The 22274-nt window shown below is 42.8% G+C and overlaps 1 protein-coding gene across 1 annotated transcript in view; it reads right to left on the bottom strand.

The window, feature by feature from the left end:
* The window catches only part of UMPS (uridine monophosphate synthetase), an 81064-nt gene extending 68403 nt beyond the window's left edge, over positions 1 to 12661 (bottom strand). The window contains exons 1-2 of the mRNA XM_078682056.1: positions 12436 to 12661; positions 2795 to 2948 (exon numbers count right to left, since the gene is read on the bottom strand). Coding sequence (XP_078538182.1) covers positions 2795 to 2948; positions 12436 to 12570 — 289 coding nt within the window. The 5' untranslated portion in view covers positions 12571 to 12661. The remainder of the gene's footprint in view (positions 1 to 2794; positions 2949 to 12435) is intronic.
* Between the last annotated feature and the right edge of the window lie 9613 nt (positions 12662 to 22274).

Below are 22274 nucleotides of genomic sequence, written 5' to 3'. Positions count from 1 at the left end.
AAAGCTCAAAGGTTTTTTAATGTTAATCAAAGTGCGCACCCAGCACACTTTACTCAATTCTTATGAAATTTCCCTTTTATCTTTTTCATAAATCAGCTCCATCATTTTGCATTTTGTTTATCGTCTTACGCAATCTTCTATTTATAAACACCAATGCATTTTCGGATAAAGTTTATCCTTCTTCAGGGGGAATTTATAGCATGAACTCTCCAGTTGTATAAAACAATAGAAATATTAATTAATTCTCTTAATATTGTTCTGTTTTCAAATGTATGTATTCACCAATTTTTCAATCGGCTATCCCAGTGACATCATGCAATCAAATCTCACTTTTGTTAAAGATGCAGAGTTTGGAACTTCACTCTTTACCTGGATTTACATTAAAGATAACCACATTGCCAGAGGGTCTCAAATTCAGTATGCCTAATTTCTATTACTCTAATGTAAAACATCACAAAGTGTAACATAAAAATGAAAGGGAATAAAATGGCCCACATGCACCGTAACATTGGGGCTTTCCCCTTTTTTTTCCTCCTTAGATCTTGTACCGGATACAAATTCATAAGTATCAGCACTCAAACTAAACTATTTCAGTTTGATCATTTAAATGCAGAAACCAGCAGCGTGCGCACACTGCAAACCTTGTCCACTCGAACGTGGAAACGCTAGTCTTAATTCAAATATCAGTCTTTCATCATGCGATTACACTAAATATGAAATATTGTACCTTATGCTATGACAGGAGGAAGTGTAGCCTCTTAAAGAGACTACCAGCTTTCTATGGACCCATTCCTCCATTCAATAGCTTGGGGGTAGGTCACTATAACCTGTGATCTTGCAGATCTATTTAGGGGAAACTTTGAGCCCACTAAAGCTGCATCAAAGGGAGGCTTTGGCATATGGACAAACACTTCCGTCTCAGGGTTGGTTAGAATCCATGCTATTAAAATAACAATACTCACCAGAATGTTGTACCTACTTCACACACCAACCATTAACTTGCTAGACTCCACCTTTGCTGATTTCAAAAAACACTATTGAGATTTATCTCAGGGGCTGTGAGAAGACAACCTTGAGTTGCATACAAAACACTGTGCCAGTCAATGGAGAGGTGGTCTGGTACCATCAGTTCTCAAGGCATTTTATACAACAGCGCCAACAGTTTAATTTGACAACCTGCCCCTCACCTCACACTCTGACAAATTTAAACCCCAAGATCACATCAGCTCTTTTGCCAGGACCCTTTATTACCTGGTTTCAAGGATCTGTACTATGGTGGAGAGCTCAAATAGTATGACAATTGCTAACAATTTTATGTTGAGGAACGTGAAAGATTACATTATGAACAGTTGAGACACTGGGCACTACTACTAGGATTAACAAAAGCTGCTACCCAGGACCTCCCTTCAAAAAGTCCTCATGTACCCAACCCACAGAGACACTTCATTTCACTTCTTCACGTCAAACGTAAAAAAGCAATATCCCTATGTCCACGGCTGCACCTGACAAATTCTTGGGTCTATGGCGCAAGATTCCTAAGAAAACACCCCATTATCAGATCCAAGAGAAGGAAGAAGAGGAATGTTTTTCCATGGAGTGATGATTTACACAGCACCATGCAGAAATAATTGTGGCTGGGAAGCAAAGTATGATTAATGGGCAAAACCGCACAGGATTTTTGAAAATGTAAAAATATTTTGGTACAAGTTACAATGGAACTCCACGGACCGCAGAGAGGCAAAATAGGAAATTCTTTTTTTAACATATGTAATGTTATAAATGGCCACTCTCTCATACGAAGTACCCTTCCAAGTAGGCTGGACTATTGTAATGCCTTGCTGATGGAATCTGCAAGAGATTTGATTGAGAGGCTCCAGAGGATTCAAACGATAGCAGCTAAGCTAGCCTTGAGAAGGCCAAGACGTTCATCTGCCTCCTTGACCTTGTCAGAGCTGCACTGGCTTCCCGTACTGCAAAGAGTTCAATTTAAGTCCTTTGCATAGTATTCAAGGCTCTGCATGGTGCTGTACCTAAACCAATGCAGAATAAATGTGTCTGGTATGCTCCTGCTAGGAGCAGTCGCTCCTCCTCCGCCGAGCTGGTTAAGGTACCAAGATTTTAAAAAAACTAAATCAGGAGATAGGGCTTTCAGCACCTCTGCTGCACAACTTTGGAATAATCTTCTAGTTGAGATGAGACAGCTGGAATATCTTTTTTAGTTTAGGAAGAGACTGAAGACATGGCTCTATCCTAGAGCGCAACTCCACTAAATTGGCGAGCGCCCCCTCACCCCACCCCCCCGCCACATACCATGAGCCCAGTTGGGCACACATGATAGCGCCAGGATGCCTGTAGGGTGACAGTGCGCTTTGTAATTGATTAAAATAAATAAGCAAACTCTGGAAGGAATAATAAAAGGAAAACATTTGGGGCGAGGGCAATTCACTCACAGAAAATGAGTGAGAAAGCAATCATAAGAAAGACAGTTGTTAAATTTAGACATGGGGCGATTAAGGTAGAACTATACGTATTGTGCTAATTTGCAATTACATCTCATTCATAAAACAAGCTGGCATTTAAGTCCAATGTACCATTCTCATAGGAAATAAGTTGTTCTTGCCTTGAAATACATCAGCCTTAAAACGAAGGACTTGTTAAGACAATGGCAGTTTCTATTTTAATTAATAAGTCCATAATTCTTGTATTAATATGACCAATTTGTAAGGAGCTGGCTTTAGACACAGACCACCTTGTAGCACTTTCAGTTAGATTCTTAGATACTGTGTGTACTTACCATAATCCTTTGCTTCCTTTCTTCTTATTAGCATAGGGATTTGATTGGAGGAACAGATGACTGTAGCCAGCGGTAAAGCAGTGTATGGAACACCACACACAGAATCATACTTTATCCCTGCATCTTTAGCAGTTTGAAAAATAAGACCGGAAACCTAGGAAAATAAGATACTTTTTTTTTTAAGCACATGGCTGAACTGAAGTAAAGTGTACAAGAAGAAAAGCACTCACTATTGCATGAGGAACCCAAACGGTGACCCACATGTTGCACAACATAAACCAAAGCATGTGAAAGGCACATCAAAAGAACCTTCCTGAAGTGACATTTTATTCATTAAATGGGTATCTATAGCCAGCAGTGCTCAGGTACATAATCTTTTTGCTAAAGTACAAGAGATGATACAAGCAAAGTAGGAGACATTGATTAATTGGTGGTAGGTGTTGAACACAGTAGGTTAAAACATGCAACAGATTCGAAATGCAGCATTGTTTTCTTAAAATGTCAACTTCATCAATAATGATAAATTGAGTTCAGCCCGAAAGAACAAGTTATCCTAGGAACTACACCAACAACTTAGAAATGCGCTCCGTTCAGATTAAATTGGAAACGCTCATGGTTTATAGTTTAATGGTCTGTAAATCCCAGGTCCAGTGACGTCTGCTGATGCCTGCTAGCATTGGTTTACCTATACTTTTTGTTCCAAGATAGAGCTTAGCGTGAATTACAGGTTTTGCAGATAGTAAAGGCAAGCCTACAACCAGGGAGTTTTATACAAATGCTAGATTGCAATCACTCTAGTTGTGTCAGACTGCCCGTCCTCTCTGTTCTACTACTGTGAACGGGTCAATTAGGTTTTCACTGGTTTTATAGCGTCCTTCATAACATTAAAGCTAACCACTTATGTAATACATGGGATTCTGGTATCCCTGTAGAAACGGTGGCCATTAATTTCTTACTAATCGGCGACTTGTGACGAACCAAGAAAAGACGACAGAACTCTATTACAAGGCTATTACAGTTGGGTTCTGATATCACAATTCCTGCTGCCAGCAGCCAAGGTGAAAGGCAGAACAACTCAAGGAGCATAGTTAAAGCAGCTGTTTAAAGCTGCTAACAGAACCCTGCTAACAGAACCTTGCTTTTCTTTCTTCTGCTCCATCTTAATAGCTTACAATGACAGATAGTGTTTTTTTGCATTCCTTTGAGAAAAGCTAGAATCTTTTAGCATTTTTCTACACCTTTTGAGCTACTGCAGCTTTTTTTATTTTTAACAGACTTGTATTGAACTTATTCTAATATCGGTTTGCAACAAATAGGTTTTTGATGAGTTTAATTTTGCACTAGTGATTTGATTTGTATTCTTCATGTTTGCAAACATGCTCTCTCTTTCACATGAAAGAGCTACACACCAAGGTTTTACGTTATTTGTGAGAAAGGTGATTGAGTGACCATGTATTATATGGGTTAAAGTACCCGCTGGCGTACATGATCAGGATACTGCAGTTTTAATGGGGGGGGGAAATACCACATTACAACACAAAATACATGAACTATAACCAAAAAAAACTACAGTTTCAATGACAGCCTAAACAAAGTATTGTTTCAATACGTTCTTGAACGAAAGAAATTTTTTTTTTTTTTTTTTTTTTTTTTAAAAAGAAGTAGTTTTATAAACCTAACTCGTGTAGTGAGATTGTAATTACTGGCTGCTCTCGGGGAGGAAAAACAGTAAGAGGCATGACAAATGGACGCCTTTAACAAATCAGACTGCTGAATTTACGTGCGACAATGCAAGCAGTCAATAGTAAGAAAATAACCTCACTGGAAGCAGACTGAGTCATTACAACAGGTCTCAAAGAGACAGCGCATGCGCTGCCTAGCTCGACCTAAAAACAACAGATTATACAGTGTTGACAAAACTATGTACAATACATTAATTTAGCATTAGCACAGTACACAAATTGGTTCATGCATATAAACTAAGGATTGCAATCAATACACAATCCAACAGAATACCTTTTTTTTTGCACAGTTTTATATAGCGCAAACTAGAACCGAACCGAACCAGTTATTAGAGCGCTTTACATAGCACCAGTTATGTTACATGAGGACACACTTTAATTTTTAGGCACGGGGAGATTAAGTGATTTGCCCAGAATCACAGGGGGTTTTTGGCGTCGTTACCGAGACTGGAACCCAGATCCCCAGGTCCGAGGTCGAGCGCCTTAGCCGTTAGGCCAACCCCTCTCCCCCTACCTTAAACTAACAACCTTGCATACATCCAACACTGCACAGATAAGTGACCCACAAGCTAACAACGTCTGAAAACACTAAATGGCTCGTCATATCACATTAACATGAAGAGGATAACTGGTGTACTTATAATATACTCATCGATCTTGCGAATCTTCGAAGTGAGAGGGCATATACCTCATGTAAGGCAACATAAAAGATGGGGTTGCCTGTTCCTTTAATACACCAACAGCATGAAAAACAGGTCTAACCGTTCAGCACAACGAAATTTGGAAAAGTTTTGAAAGGAGATAGGGTCTGCATCTTCCTTTCGATTCCTTCCCCTAATGATCATTCCTACAGACCTCAAGTTGTTTCACCAAAGCTGTTTTCTGTGGTGTTCACCTCTCTAGCAGCCCTAATCTGCTCCTATGTAGACCTATTACAAATACTATTCTGATAACTAGCAGTAGACACCCAAGTAACACCACAAATTCGCAGATATAATTACATAAGCGCATTCCCATCGTGGAGGTCTCAAAACGTTTTCAGGAGTGGAATAATGCTACTGAGTATTTTCGCCATAATAGCCTATCCCTTTTCACATTTCCCTACAGAAGGAGAGTCCTGATGCACCTAATCAAAATGATGAATCAAGAACGGAGTCAAACTCTCCTACCACTTCACAATTAAAGGAATGACCCCCCTTCCTTGCCACCTCCATAATATTATTACCAACAGTAATATCTACACTACACTAAAGACCTCTACCTGTGCCTGCCAGCTTACTTGAAGTGCAAATCTCAACAACGTCTAATCCATCTAGAAACAAAGTCACATCTTCAATAATCGTACACTTGGGTTTTAGTTGCACTGCCACAAAATAAGAATAAGGAAAATCTGTTAATCTGGATACACAACTCTGGAACTCCTGGAAGGAAAAAACAGTTTAACCACTTGATCATCTAGCTTCCAGAAAACATTTTAACAACTATATATAAATAATTACAATAACGGTCTTCCTAAAACAGCAATTCTACAGTTTCGACCAAATTACGGATTTAAATTAAAAAAAAAAAAAAAAATCGATCTACACTGACCAACAGCTGACAATAGGCACAACTATTCCAAGGACAATTCTACCAGGAAAAAAACACAGAAATAACAGCTACCTCAATTGCATCCCCATCCCAAACAGATCAGAAAGGCTGATCTGTTTGTGAATGGGAGTGGGATAAGGATACAGCCGTGTCTCAGGGAGGACTCTACTCCCTCCTCGGGCTTATTACCAGGGCGGCCTTTAACAGCCTGTAGGAGGGAAGTGGAGATACCCCAACTAGAGCGCTCTTTTATGGACGGCATGTATGAGGACAAAAATAAAATAAAAGGCAGTTAGTCTTCGAATGTATATCCTTTGAATATCAAATCTAGGACCTTTCACTCTTCAACTTAATCCAGTTTTACCTCATATCCAAACAAAAATCAATTCAGCTATGCCCCTAACGTAACAATTAACCATGAATTAACAAGACCTCCACAATCACAGTCCAGACATCAAACTACCACCCTTTACATTTTCAAAAGCAGTCTTCATAAAGCTCAAAAGAGACCCCCCACTGAGACAACAATCACAGCTCAGACATGCATCCGACCCACATCTTTACTCTTCAAATCACTAAAAGTGAATATTTAAAAAAAAAAAAAATTAAAAACGTGGGGCATGATAGATTTTTATAAGCACATAAAGCAGCAGCCCACATTTTCCATTGGCTCACATAATATAGTCATCAGTGCAAATCAGGCAGACTATTAAACGTGTGCTCAAATAAAACACAGCCTCCCAAGCTGGCAATACCGCCAGTTGGCAAGACAGCCAGCAAACATCACTCGCAACTGTACTAATTACTAAGCTGTCTGCATCACAAACACTGCACACACAAGACAAATCTTCTCTTCTCACACACAGGCCCAATAAAAAGAATAACTGCCAGGCAACTGCCATTGCATTGAGCACAGTGATTCAAAGGGATACAATTTGGAAAGGACTAACATGGTTTTCTTTTCTCAGTACATATAACGTATCACATGGGGTATTTGCTGGGCTTCATCTCCCAGTCTCCTGACTAGTGAGGGTTATGAGGTTTAATAGAGGATCAATATCGTCACTGAGTGTCCCCTTTTAAATTTGCAGCGTTTCACGAGGTGGGTGTTACTTTGGGGTAAAACATACAACTTAGTGAACAGTGATGCAGTGAATCAAAGCTGTTAACCAGATTATGGGGTTTTGTGTTTTTTGCATCTCCAGGATAGTAGGGCTTCCATCAACAGAAAATAATTAATTTAGGTCCCATAATCTAAAGTAATATCCAAGGCTGCATGCATCACCACAGAACGGCTGAATCATGTTGACCTCTTTTAGGTATGTGAGGCAAGTAAGACCATTATTGTCTCTAACTACAGTTGCTTTTAACCCTGCATAGGGCAGGTTCATAGAGTAGTATAAATAAATAGAACATTCCTACCCTAATGCAATTTTAACTATACAAGACAAACCCTTGTGATTCTCATGCCATACACGCTAAAGACTACAAGAGCTGTGGGTGAGGCCTCTTAGCACCAGGATGGTGCTGATGAAGGAGCAATCCAGAGGATAAATGAAGCATGCCACATAGCGTGGCAAGGTTACTTTTTTCTTTTTAATTCGTCAAACATGGTCTTGAAAACCCAAACAAACACCCAGTTATAGGGAACATCAAAATGACTCTTTGAGCTACAGCCTACTGGTTCAGTTATGCTTAACCATTCCTGGCTCCTTAGCGCGCTTATTAATCCCCTACACAAGCAGGACACATTTTACTCCATGCTGACATGAAACACATACTTCTATGCACGCAGACATCGTGGGCCACGTAGAAGTACTTATTTGTTTTGTTTTTTTTAAACACAGACTGTGTGAGTTTCCTTTCAATGCAATTAAAGGACGGGTACAATCGTCATCAGGCAATGAGAAAACATGCTTGTCACCAGTGGTTTGTTTTCTCAGCTCCCCATGGCTTTTTGTGGCACATTGTGCTATAGAAAACAAAAACTAATAGAGGAACACGCATTGGCAAAGTCAACAGTTCGGGGTTTAGAGCAAGGAACTGACAGGGAGTAGTCTGTCAGTTACAGGTGTAAAGTAGCCCCTCACACAGTTCAACGAAATGACTCAAGTAGAAGTATCCAGCAAACAGCACTAGGTGAGCAATAAATACTCAAGTGCGCGGACGCACGATGTGAATGAGTCTCAAGTCGAAAGCCTAAAGACTCTGGTCGAAGAAAGTTATTGGTTGAAAGAGGCAGACAAAAGTCCACTTAATGTATTTTGGACATATTGCCAATAGGTCTGTTTGACACTTCTGCTGTCAAACCCCAACCCTAAAAATAGCAATATTTTCTGTAATGAAACTTGTGCCTAAGTGGGGGGAAGGGAGTTGGTGGGAATACTTTCATTTGAAAATGTTGATTGCACTGCTGTTATCTCTTGCTTGTCTTATTGTTCACTAGACCCCTGATACATAGGGGACTGTGATCTGATTCTATGCAATTTCAACGAAATAAAATTTGTTCTGGAAAAAAAAAAAAAAAAAAAACTTGTGCCTACACAGCACAAAGTACAACCGTATAACATTTGCTTTGGTTAGCCCACCTTTCGTAGAGAACTATGCGCAAACTTAAAGTGACAGGTTGATATTCCAGAGGGCAAACTCAGCCCTTCCTCCTTCTGCAATAAGCGTTTTTAGTGGGGGAGACAGGGAAAGGCAACAACTGAACAAATGGGAGAGAAGGGTGACCAGAAGTCCCAGTTTTACATGGACTGTCGCAGAGGAACGGCACTCTTTACCAATATAAAAAACATGCCCTGGTTTTTGTGAGAGGATAAGGTGAATTTGCACATGAACTTAAATGTGCAGGCTGACATTTCCTCTAGCCCACCAAGTACACCATGGACAGCTGTTTCTTTAAAGTGTCCCCTGTGTTACCTTCCTCATATAGAAAAGCAGATTATAATGAGTGACTCATAGCCCATCATCAAGTGCATGGGATCTCCATTCTGGTCCTAGGACTTTTCAGTGAATGTACAAAGTGTTCCCTACGGGATTAATTCAGCATCAGGGCACTCGAGCACAATAAAGCTTTTATCATCATTGGCTAAACTTCATGATTCCTCATTTAAATCTACAATTGACTATCTTTTACTGTGTGTTCCCAAATGCATTAAGATTGTGCAATAAACTCTCTCATAAATGTCAGTCAAATGGGTAAAACTAGCTTTTTCGTACAGAATTTACATTAGTTAAAGAGTTACTTTGCAAAATATCTACGTATAATACTGGTTGGTTTTGGAAAGAGCAATAATTGCAACAAAATTATTAGTGTCATAGTCCATTGTAAACCTTCAAGGAAGGTGTACGCACGTCATTTAAAACGTCCATAAATACACCTAAAGATAGTTCAAGAAAATAAGAGGTGAAGTTCATGAGGCTCAATTTACAGGCCCAAAATGTACGTAGAGCGGATTAATCTATCAAGTTTGTAGGGCTCAACCAACGACAACCACGTCCCAACAAAACGTGAAATCAATCAGGATCGCCATCAGCCCAAAAACAGTGTGAAGCGGAAAGACTTCTGACCTATTAATGAAAATTAAGTCTTCAAAATAATAACAAACTTGAAGACTATTGCCTATACTTCTGACCCACTACTCTCCACCTAAGTACAGAACCTCAACCATATCATTTCCCCACTCTGGACCAAAATCATTAAGGCCTCTCTCTCCTCAACCGGTGTTCCTGATTCCTTTGAAATAGGTCAAGTCACTTCCATTCCCCAAAAAAAAAAAAAAAAAAAAAATGGACCCCATGGACTTTAGGAACCTCAGACCCATCACAAACCTTGCCTTCCTAGCCAAACCCCTGGAGAAACGAGTCCTCCTGCAACTAAACCGACACACTGAAAAATTCACCCTTCACGACACTTCCCAATCAGGATTCAAGAAAGGTTATAGTACTGATACCAGCATGCTCAAAACTTCAGACATTCACATAAGTCTGAATGAAGACTATGCCCATCTCCTAATCCTACTCTAGTTCTCTGCGGCTTTCGATACAGTAAAATAACCCAGATCTACCTGTAACGCTCAGATATCGCACGGGTGTCAATGAATCTGTCCTGAAGAGTTTATGTCCTATCTGCAACATCGCCGCCAGCAAATAAAAATCCACAGCAGTCTATACAACCCAGCTCCTGTGATGCAAGGCGTACCCTAAGGCTCTATCCTTTCCCCAGCCTTATTCGATCTCTTCATGGAACCCCTCACAGCCATTTTGACCTAAGCAGGGGTCAAATACCACCTAAATGCCGACAACAACTCTCCTGTAAAACCAAATCACCCGAGACCTCCGACAACTGATCACCATACTTAATATACAATCTTGGCTCCAAACCAGCCATCTTAAACTAAACCCCAAAAGACAAACTACTTCTCTTCTCCCTCAGAACTAATCCTTTGCCTATTCTAGAATGTATCAAGATTCTGGACACACTTAATTGCGCCTTACTTCTCTCTAACTCTGTTAAGTCACTGGGAAACACCCTGGACTAGAGCATGCCCATGGTGTACCACATCAACAACTCTGCCAAAGGAGCGCTTTGCACACTAGACCTCTCAAGAAAGTAAAGCAGTTTATCCCCCCAGATGATATTAAGACGGTTGTGCAATCACTTGTCATCTCAAAACTGTACTACGACAATTCTCTGCTTACTGTAACAAATGTCACCTGGAACCCATTAATGCTGTTCTTAAAGCAGCTGCCAGACTCCTCACAGATACTAAAAAAGTTGACCACATGTCTCATGCCCTCAGTAGTCTCAAATGGATTCCCATTGAAGGCAGATGCTTTTTCAAGACAGCCTGCATCACCCACAAAGTGCTTCACACAATCTCCCCCGGCACCATCCCACCCAATTACTAGAAAGCAGAAACTGAAGAGCTGGAAGAGCCCGAACACTGAGAAGCCAGATACTCTTCTTCTCCTTTCTCTAAACTTCAAGACAAGATCTCAATCTCGTTCCTTCTCAGGTAATGCTCCGAAGAGCTGGAACTCGCTACCTAAAGATCTCCGCTGTAACATCTCCTTCGAAGGTTAACTCAAATATCTACTACTAAACAGCTACTTCAACAGGCACACAAACTGTTCTTAGTTACCCTTGTTGATTAACACCTTCTAGACGGTTTTAATACCTGCTCAATTGCCTCAATGTGACTTGCACATTCGCCTTTTTTCCTGATGCCTTTCTCCTCCATATACCCTGTGTTTTTCATTTGACTCTATAACCATTGAGTGCTATAATGTTTGTGACTTTTACATTCAGCATTCCCTTTGTACCGCTAATAAACGTGTTTATGTATTCACATGACCTGTAAAGTGCTCGGATACCCTCGCATCTAGCAAGTGCTATTCAAGACTCAAATAAAATCCAATGGTCTTATGTACAATGAACTTCTCAGAATACAAGGGGGTTAACATATTTTGGCCTGGTACTTTTGGATCAAATGGAAGGAGATCAGTTTTGTTGAGATAAGATAAATCCGATTCAAAAGGAAATGAATTAAGGACACCAACATATTTATTACACAGTGACTCTACTCTGTGTGGTTTGAGAGCTACATCCTTTGTGGAAATAAGCTTTCAGCCACGCTGCCCAACTAATGCTTGGCCAAGGACAAGCGGGCTCTTATAACAGCATCTAGGCTAGTCAATGTTTCTTTAAAACAAAAAAAGGGGAGGGGGCAAAGCAAAGTGCACAAGCTATGAAATTCTGGTCTTTTGCAGCCTGGCTCTTCTTTGGTAGGGAGTGCTGTATTGTAGCCCTTCAGCATCTCGCATCAATACCACCATTCATTTAGTCCAACTTCCAAGAGTACGAAACTCACTGGCTTTGAAAATCTGGTACCCCTAGAAGCAGCATGTGCACAAGCTGCTGTAAAGAGAAGGCAGTTTGGCCTTTTAGAACAGTGGGTGAAAAAATAGCACTTCAGGTCTCCAGTCTGTCACGACTTTTAATAGAACGCCATTGCACGCTGAAACTTTGAGATTAGGTTTTAACATTGAGTGCCTAACAAGCTTTACATGGCTTAGGTTAAAAAAATATTTTATAAAAAGCAGGGCTTGTTGAAATTGTCCACAAATGAAGAGTTGTGCCATTTAACGGGTATGCATTCAGTCGCTTATCATCCAACCCCCACCTTGACAGTACAAGGGTTCTCCGTCTCCACTTAATCGTTCTGGTCTCTGCCAAAATGCTCCAAGAAAGACAGTGCACAAATACTCAGCGTTAAGTATCCAGACATATGATCGCACGCACACCTGGTTCATAAGGTCGGGGTGAGAGACGATACCGCGCAGGTCAAAGTAGGCTGGGGTGAGGAGGCCACTCTTAAGCTGGAAGCTCCCAAACTTAACCGCCTCGATCTCAAAGAGCCGCAGAGCCAGCGCCTCCATGCCTGCGCGTGAGGGATGAGAAGATGGGATGAGAAGATGCGAAGAGGAGAGCGCGAGACACGCAGCGTTTCAACTAGCCAATCACCTGACCTCTACTAATAGGCGCAGTGTGATGGCGTCACCAGCGTGGGAGAGTTAATACCATTGGCGAGAAATAGGAGTAATAAAAGCGTATATCCTTATCGTGTATATGTTCTTGAATTGGCGCGCATACATGACTAGCAGATTTCATTTGAAACAGCCGCTTACGTTTTTGCTTTGATACTGCACGTGAAAACTAAGGCAGGAATTCAAGAACTATCGAAGCAGCCATGTTAATGCCAGGCAAAGCAATACATATATAAATCTAAATAGAGATGGAAATGGAGGCTCGGGCGTAGACCGTAAAACGTGTTGTCTATGCTGCCTGACCTAAAATGACTTTCTCCCAAGACGATACAAGTAAAACCAGTTTTGCACGCCACTCTCGTTTTTTGTCTTCACTTGTTTCATTTTGGAGGCGCCTTTCTGATTGGTTCGACTAGGCATACAGTTAGCTCTTATTGGCTATTGCAGGCACGAGCAAGGATAGCTCCGCTGGCCGAAAGATTGACATCGCTATAATAAAACTGAAAGAAAAAAAAAAGCCTATGAGATTATCACCTCCTGGGATACACACAAACAGTACATACTTCCATATCATGATTTATGATCTGAGATGGCACCAAAAAGATCTTTTGGAAATAGATGAGTACAGGTTTTTAAAGGAGTAGCTTCCAAGAATACCTTGCCTCCTGTACCTTTTACCTAAGATCCACAAAAACCCTACACGACCACCAGGGAGGCCCATTATTTCATCTAATGATGGCTTCTTAAAGAACATTATATCATTATTCATCACCATATGTTCAAGATCTAAGATCACCTCCGTTATAGCACCGATTTTCTTACATGAATTCATGATGTCAGTGAGTACCATGCATGCGCATGCCATGATAAAGTTAATGGGCGTAGGGAAAGTCCACTCTTCCATACGGAGTGTGGTTTCTTTTACCTCCAGTGAGGCTGTCTGTGGTATATTTGTATGAAGTGATTCCACATCCAAGGTAACTAGTAGGTCTAACTGGAGTGTGTCAGTAGTGGATTCAATTATATTCAACATATCTCATGTGTCTTGTATAGATGATGGAGTTTGTTTTACAAATGATTGCAAAAATAGTCACAGAACATGGAGAGGGAATTTGTTTCTGAGACTATGCAGTCCTGTCAAGTATCACGCATCTCTTGTGACACTCACGCATTTCAGTGCGGTGTTCCGCATCACCGCACTGAAATGCATTGTCACGCATTGTGGGCACCTGCCAGCGCGCGCCACCAGCGGCGCTTGGGCAGGCTCTCTGCTACTCCGAGAGACATGCTGCTTTCTGGGCTGTAAGTTCCTAAATAGTTAATTCTGCTCTCAGCTCCATGGAGTGAGCTGAGAGCGGTACAATGTAATAACATTCTGCCCAGCTGCCTTTTGTGTCGCGTCGAACATTGCGGAAATAGCGGCTGCCTGCGCCACCGGCGCGGCGCCTCTTACGGTATTTACACACACTCACAAGTGCTCCGATTAGGGGAGGTGGGAGGGGCTGCCCTCTCAGCAGTCCGATGCTGCTATCAGTCAACTGTCGCACACCATGGGGGCCGGGATTAATTATCCGGATGTGCCGGGCGGCGGTAGAGTTTGCCATCATGTTCGGAGGAAGTCAGAGGAAGTAGGCGGCAGTAGCGGCGGGAGACTCATCTGAGTCAGTAGAGTACTGCACGAGACTCGAGTCTCTCATGGCCACCACCGCGCAAAAGAGCATGATCGATTGCGGCGGCAAGCAAGAAATTCAGATTTTAAAAGTAAGTGTGCATCGATGTGCACTCTGCCTCCAGTCTTCACCCCAGGCTGCTGGCACTCGAGTCAATGGCCGGAATGAGTCAACTCGAGTGCCAGCAGCCTGGGGTGAAGACTGGAGGCAGAGTACACATCGATGACACACTTACTTTTAAAATCAGAATTTCCTGCTCGCCCGGCCTCCAAGAGTTCATTGCCTCCCCGTGCCAAATTAGATAATTACAGTGAAATGTGTCCAGATTGCCAGCAGCTGCCTGCGTCCAGGGAGTGTGACAGACTCGGGACCCATCCCCAGCAGTCTTTAGATTTTCCGCTGCAGCACTGTGACTCGCTAAACTTGGTAAGAGTAAAACATGAAAGCTGCTGCCATTTTAAATGTTCATGCTAAGGTCAGATTTGAAGTTTTATTAGATAGCTACCAATGTGTCAGGTTGCTATGTGTGACATTTTCATAATTTTAGTATAATTTTTGATATGTATATGTTTCCCTCATCTTCATTGCTTGATTTTGCTCGCAAAAAGTCTCACTCATGTTTGTTGAAATGTCACTCATAGTTCCACTACAATTATGAAAATGTCACACATAGCAATCTGAAACCTTGGCAGTTATGACTATGGGTCTGCCTGGAGGCGGAGAAATCCTGTTATGAATCTTTGGAAGGGTGTAAAAATATGGGACCTCAGGTCTTAGTTCACAAGGAAGTCTGCTTCATTCTTAGTGATCCATCCCTGTGTTTCCGCAGTCAGGTATCATGGGGATTATCGGGTGTTTTTATCCTCATTGTTGGGTCCTGTGCAGTGGGTGTGTAATACCTGCAGTCAGCAAGTTGACATACAAATTAATTCTCATAATTTGTGGTGGACATAATTACCATCGCACCACCTTTGTCTGCTTGTTTTATTGTGATCTGTTTGTCTTTGGCCAATTCTCTAACTGCTTTGTTTCCTTTTTGGACATATTGTGGAAATTCTGTGAGTTATGAACATTCCCTATCTCTTTTAGGACAGCTTGTTTAAAGGTCACTAGTTCATGTGGTATCATGGCTAGGTTTGGCGTAAAAGTGGATAGATTGCACAGAGCTGCATCTATTTGTGCTAATGCTGGTTTGTCATGAAAGAATGCTTTGAGACGCATTTTGCTGAAGATTTTTAGTAACTCGCAATACCTCTGGAATTGGTCAATCTTCCAAGCTTTTTTTCATGACAAACCAGCATTAGTACAACAGATTCCATGTGGTGTTGGTGAATTGGTGATGTCATCAGTGATGTCACTAACCATGTCCTGAGTGATGTAATGTGTGAGGTCATAAGCAATGCATTTTGGGAACGTAAGGTATAGTTAGCTCAGATAACTATAACTGCTGAATTGCAATGTATTTGTACGAGTGAAATCTGTAACTATGACACTCCTGTAACCTTTGGTTTTATATATGTATTTGTACGAGTGAAATCTGTAACTATGACACTCCTGTAACCTTTGGTTTTATATATTTCCTGTAAACCCGGCTGGGTATTTTTTTTGGGAAACTGGAGCCTGCATATATATATATATATATATATATATATATATATATATATATATATATATATATATATATATATATATATATATATATATATGTATATAGTAGGTAGTTATAGTTAGAATATGTTTTCCATAGGAAAAGTGATTATTGATTTGCCAATATCTTTGGCGCCGTTTGAGGAATCTTTGCGAAATTTTCAAAAGGAATGGGGCGCTCCGGTCAGCTTCTGTCTTGAAAGGTTCGGGATAATTCGTCAAGCGGGGGCCGAGAGAAAAGGGGTCCCAAAACACATTTTCTCCATGTTAATTTCCATAGGAAATTTAGACAAAGCTACAGCCCTAACTGCTGAACGGCACTACACCAAATTGGGCAAAAATGTAGGTTTTGGTCCAGAAAGCGACCTTTTTTCAAATGCTGTAAATCCGTTCAGTAGTTCCTGAGGAATTAAAAAAAGAAAACTTTCGATATATGAGCACCGAGGAGGTTTTGCGAACCCTCTTGGGCACAAGCTTCACTCGGATTGGCTGCCAACACCCCAAACCAGGAAGTGTTGGCAGCCATCGTGTGACTCGGTAACCAAGTCACAAGAAAAGAGTTAAAAAAGGTGAAAAACAAGAAAATGGGCAGGGTACAAACACCCTGACCCCTAGGCCTGCTCAGGGGGTCCCACAAGGACCCCCAGGGCTAAAGAAAGCATAAAAAAAAACTCGCCCGAAATTGAGATGGATGCGCGAATCCGACCGACAACATTTAAAAAAAACGAGAACCGCTTCGTTGTAACCAATTTATGTTGCGGGGGCCCACGGGGGTCCCCGCAGCCTCGTGAACCACCACCTCTCCGGGGCTTCATTTATGATGTGTGGAGGGGCACGCGGCCCCCCAAGTCCCGGTGACTGCCACCTCCCCGGGGCTTTGAAAATAATTAGTGTGGGGGGGCTTAAGATGCCCCATACTGCCTCTGGAACCACCACCTCCCCGGGGCATTGATTATGTACATTCATTCGGGGGTCCGTTATGGACCCCCGGGGGCCACCACCCCCCACCTTAGGACCTCAGGATATAAGTGGACTTCAACCCCCGAGCATCAGTGCGCCAAGAGGCGCGTTTGCAGAATGGTGTAAAAGGAGAAGTGTGGCTCACCGGTTAGAGGCGGCAGACCCAGAAGCAGAGGTCGGCCCGGGACCAGGGTTCGATTCCCGACGCGGCAGGGTACGGAAACAATGTCAGCGGGCTTGATAAATCTCGCCTCGGTGTCTCTCTGACCATGGGGTCATACGCTGCAACTCTGGGCAAAAGTTGCTTAATCTCCACTACGGTGGCCCACCCGCTGCGGGATGCCTGGCTTTCACCCTGGGGATACCCAGAAGGGGTTATCTCACAGGGAAAACCAGGACGGGTTCCCAAGGCAAGCGCCTTGATGCCTTTGGGTGATACGTATGCTATATAAGTCGCAAATCAATCGGGGGCGTGGCCTCGGACCACCTCTCTGCAATCCAGCTGTGTGACACTTGATGGAGGCACCTAGTGGGCTAGTTCACCCCCAGGGACCCTCAGTATTCAAGGGGACTTAATCCCCCAACTTAGAATGTGCCAGCGGCGCGTTTGCAGAGTGGTGGAGAAAAGGGGCCTACCCTTTGTCCAACTCTCAGCAATCCCACTCTGTGGGCCTTACTGAAGGTAACAGGTAGGTTAGTTGGCCCTTAAAAGACCCCCATCAGTGAAGGGGACTTCAATCCCGATCCAAGAGAGCACCAGGGAGCGCGTTTGTAGAGTGGTGGGCAAAGGAGGTGTGGCCTGCTCTGAGAATTTAGCAATCCTGCTGTGTGGGACTTACTGGAGGTAATAGGAGGGGTAGTTGTCCCCAAAGGATGTCCATGGGGACGAACTACCCATCGTGTTACCTCCAGTAAGTTCTACACAGTTGGATTGCTAAGACGTCTTCGGAGGCCATGCCCTCCTTTCTCCACCACTCTGCAAACGCGCCTCATGGCAGACAACGGGATGGGGATAAAGTCCAATTTACTTCTGAGGGACTTTGGGGGCCAAGAAGCCCTACTGGTACCTCCGGTAAGCCCTACGCAGCGGAATTCCTAAGCACTGGTCGGAGGCCCAGCACCCTTTCTCCACCACTCTGCAAACGCAACTACTAGTTAAAGTGTTTGCAATATAATAGGTTTCCCATTTGCGAGAATTAGAGCTATTGGCATTGTAAATGCAAACGTTTTTACTAATGTTTTTTGGAGTGGAGTAGATGTACGTAGTGTGTAGTGGAATTATGTGGTATGTTGTACAGTGAAATTATGTGGATAGAAAGTATGTGGTATTTAGTGTATAGGAATTATGTAGCGTGGGATTATGTGTTATGGAGAGTAATTATGTGGTATGGTAGTCTGTGTTGTGGAGTGGTGACCTCAGGTTTAGTCTTCATCGTTTTCCTAGAAGCTCAACTATGAGCTCAGTGAGACAAAAAAAAGATGGAATCACTAAGGAGCACTTGTGGACCTAGTTAGAGGTATGAGCAGGGCCACTGGAATTATGTGACTGCTTGGCTGCACCGACTTTCGCTTAATTACACATTTTCTGCATTAGCCACATAATTCAACATCTGCACCCTAATCTGCATATTTGAACAAAAAAAGCCTTGTTTCTAGCTCAAACGTTACCAGAAATGCAGTGACAAGTGTTACAGCATGGCGGAAGGCCCTTTGCAAACCTAGAATGGTCACCTGTTACTTATTGCTAAATGTGGGTGTTAAATTGGTACTAATGGCGTGCAAGCCAATCTTGTTTCCCTCTGCGCCTCCCTTGCCTCTTTCTGCATTTCTGTTGCTTCTTTCTGCACGTTTCTTTCTTTTTCTTCACTTCTCTTGACCTCATTCTGCAAATCTCTTGTACTTTCTGCACCTCTCTTCCCTCTTTCTGCATGTCTGTTGCCTCTTTCTGCACCTCATATGATTCTTTCTGTACCCCTTGTACGTCTTTCTGAACCCTTTTTGCCGCTTTCTGTACCTCTATTCCTTCTTTCTGCACTTCTTTTGTTTCTTTCTGCACCGGTCTTGCTTCTTACTGCACCCCTTTTGCCTCTCTCTCTCCACACCTCTTACCTCTTTCTGCACTTCTGTCACTTCTTTCTGCACTTATCTTGCTTCTTTCTGCACCTCACTTGCCTCTTTCTGCACCACAATTGCCTCTTTCTGCAGTTCTCGTGCCTCCTTCTGCCCTTCACTTGCCTCTTTCTGTAACTCTCTTGCCTCTTTCTGTACCTCACTTGCTTCTTTCTGCACCCCTTTTGTTTGTCTCTGCACCCCTCTTCCCTCTTTGGCCAACTCTCCTGCCTCTTTCTACACCTCTCTTTCCTCTTTCTGCACCAACCATGCCTCTTTCTGTACCTATGTTCCGTCTTTCTTCACCTGTCCTGTCTGTATCTGCACCCTTTGTGCCTCTTTCAGCATCTCTATTGCTTCTTCCTGCAGTTCTCTTCCTCTTTCTGCACCCTTCCTGTCTCTTTCTGTACCCCTCTTGCCTCTATGTGCACCTCTCCTACTCCTTTCTTCACCCCTCTTGCCTCTTTTTCCACCTCTGCTGGCTCATTCTGCACCTCTTTTGTTTTGTTCTGTACTCCACTTGCCTCTTTCTGCACCTCTGTTGGTTCTTTCTGCATTGCTCTGGCTTCTTCCTGCACGTCTGTTCCAAATTTCTTTACCCCTCTTGTCTTTTTCTGCACACCTCTTCCCTCTTTCTGTACCTCTCTTGCCTCAGTCTGCCTACCCGCTCCCTCTTTCTGTACCTCTTTGCCTGTTTCTGTAACTCTCTTGCCTCTTTCGGCAGTTCTCTTGCCTCCTTATGCACCTCTGTTGCTTCTTTCTGCACTTCTCTAGCCTATTTCTGCACCCCTGTTGCTTCATTCTGCACTTTCCATGCTTCTTTCTGTACCTGTCTTGCTTCTTTCTGCACCCCTGTTGTCTCTGTCTGCACCTGTCTTCCCTCTTTCTGTACCTTCCTTGCCTGTTTCTGCATCTCAGTTGCCTTTTTCTGCACTTTTATTGCTTTTTTTCTACAGCTCTGTTTCTTCTTTCGGTGATTCTCTTGCCTCTTTCTGAAGTTCTCTTACTTGTTTCTGCACCCCTCTTACCTCTTTCTGCACCCGTCCACCCCCTTTGTACAACTCTCTAGCCTCTGTCTACGCCTTCCTTCCCTCTTTCTGCACCACTCTTGCCTCTTTCTGTATCCCTCATCCCTATGTCTGTCTGGGCTTATATTATGAATACTTGATTCCCTTTGCACTCATTCTCTGCAGGATTACCTTTTTAACATATTTTCCTAATTTTGGTGTTTGATTTAACTTCTAGCTGTATTTATTCACTTTATTACACTCATAATACGTCTATATGATGCCCCTACTTAGATTACGTATGGGGCGTACATGGAAATATATCTGGGGTAGAGGGAGGGGAGCGGTATCACTACCTGGTACTGTCTGCAGAACTGTAGGATTGTGGATACTGACCCTAGTGGATTATGTGCATTCCTCTGAATGGTGGTACTCAGTGAGGTACACCTTGAGGCACTCCTTTCTTTAAGGTGGGTATATTAATATAAATTTCACACTGCCCGGTACCCGATACTGGCTCCCTAACCCCTTCAGTGTAGGATTGTGGGCTATGGCCCCTGTGGATAATGTACATTCATTTGAATGGTGGTACCCTGTGAGGCATTCTTTTCAGGAATGTGGGTCTATATATCCAATAGTAACATGCCGCTATGATGGATTATCTTGTTTTTATTACCCCAAGATTTTTCAGATCTATGAATTGTATGTACATTTTACTAATAGCGGTTTGCATAATGTTTGTGAGTGACGTCACAAATTTGGTAGTTTGCACTGTAAAGCACTACAAATTCACTTGCTTGCCCCATCTAGAGCATTATTTTGTTAGGTTATTTTTGATCTGGCAAACCCGTGCTTCTACGCATATTCTGTATACATATTATTCTTTCCTCATTGCATGGCAACATGTTTGTCATGCAAACAGACAAGTTGCGTGAAGACTGATACTGTTAGGTCTGTTTTCCATGTTTATCGACAATTCGCATTGAAATGTTTAAATTTTGCATATACACGCTGTATGATTATTCGTGCTATATTTAAAACAAATTGGGATATTGTGTTGCAATGATGATTTCTTACTGAACACGGACTTCACTTAGAAGTATATTGTTTATGTTGGACCTGGGGTCACCAGTCCACAGGGGGTAGCCTGGCTCAGAGTAGGAAGGTCTAACCTCAAGGCAACATGTGCTAAGCTTGCGTCACACCCTCACAGGAACCCAGTGCCCATCCACTCAAAAATAATGACACTACACCAGGTTAGAAAAATACGGTTCACTTTTATAAAAAATTCTTTAAGCTTTCTTGTTCTGTAAGATACGTTATAGCTACTCACATCAGATACCTCCACCATTAACTTCTTGCATCAATAAATATTCAACAGTACATTGTTCTCTAGATTCAAAGAATTAACCAATTACACTTCTTCTTTCAAGTTATAGCCAGTTCTTGGTGGTTTTAAGCAAGTCTCAATATGAAAACATTTTACATTAAATCAGATCCGCTAGCAACCAACAGTAGATCAGTCTGGAGCCCTCTTTTTACCACTTGCTCAGGTAAATTTGCATTAGGTGCTTACGCAGCAGGAGCCAGAATAATTCCCTCCTGTTACGCTGGTATTACAGTCAGTATCATACGAAGGTTCAAAAGTCTTGTGCTGCAATGGCCACCAGCTTTACCTTACTTGTCCTGCCAGTTCAGGATCTCCTGACCAGCGCAACAGTTTGTCTAGGGACTTTATGGATGACTAGCCACTAGGACCTGTGGCTCCAGCTTTTGATTGCAAGTCTCTCACCAACCCTCAGATCCCCGCTTACTTGAGCCAAGAGCGCCTGTGTTCCGGTACAGCCGTCTCTGGCAGCTGCAAAGAGTTCACACTTCACCGTCAGCCTTTCCGTCCTGCGTCCGCCTCCCTCTCAGGCTAGGCCACTCTACCTCAGAGCCCGCGCTGAGGGGAGGACGCTCTTGCTGACGGAGTCTCTGTATTCACCTCACCCTGACATCTCACCCGGGCACTTCCGCCGTTTCCTTGCCGAACCGCGCTTCTGGGCCTGCGCGGGTGTTCAGTGGATTCAATGCGGCACCGCCTCTCTCTTCTCAGGCAGCCGGAAGAACCTCCTCCGGACCCACTGGCAAACAGCAACTCCCTCAATACCGCTCCGCCCCCTTGTGAGAAGTGTTCCACCCCTATGGGGCCTGCGCAGCA

Source organism: Lissotriton helveticus, chromosome 3_1 (assembly GCF_964261635.1).
Source record: "Lissotriton helveticus chromosome 3_1, aLisHel1.1, whole genome shotgun sequence".
NCBI classification, from domain to species: domain Eukaryota; kingdom Metazoa; phylum Chordata; class Amphibia; order Caudata; family Salamandridae; genus Lissotriton; species Lissotriton helveticus.
The sequence above is the reverse complement of the archived record's forward strand: the minus strand, read 5'-3'. Positions and strand labels throughout refer to the sequence as shown.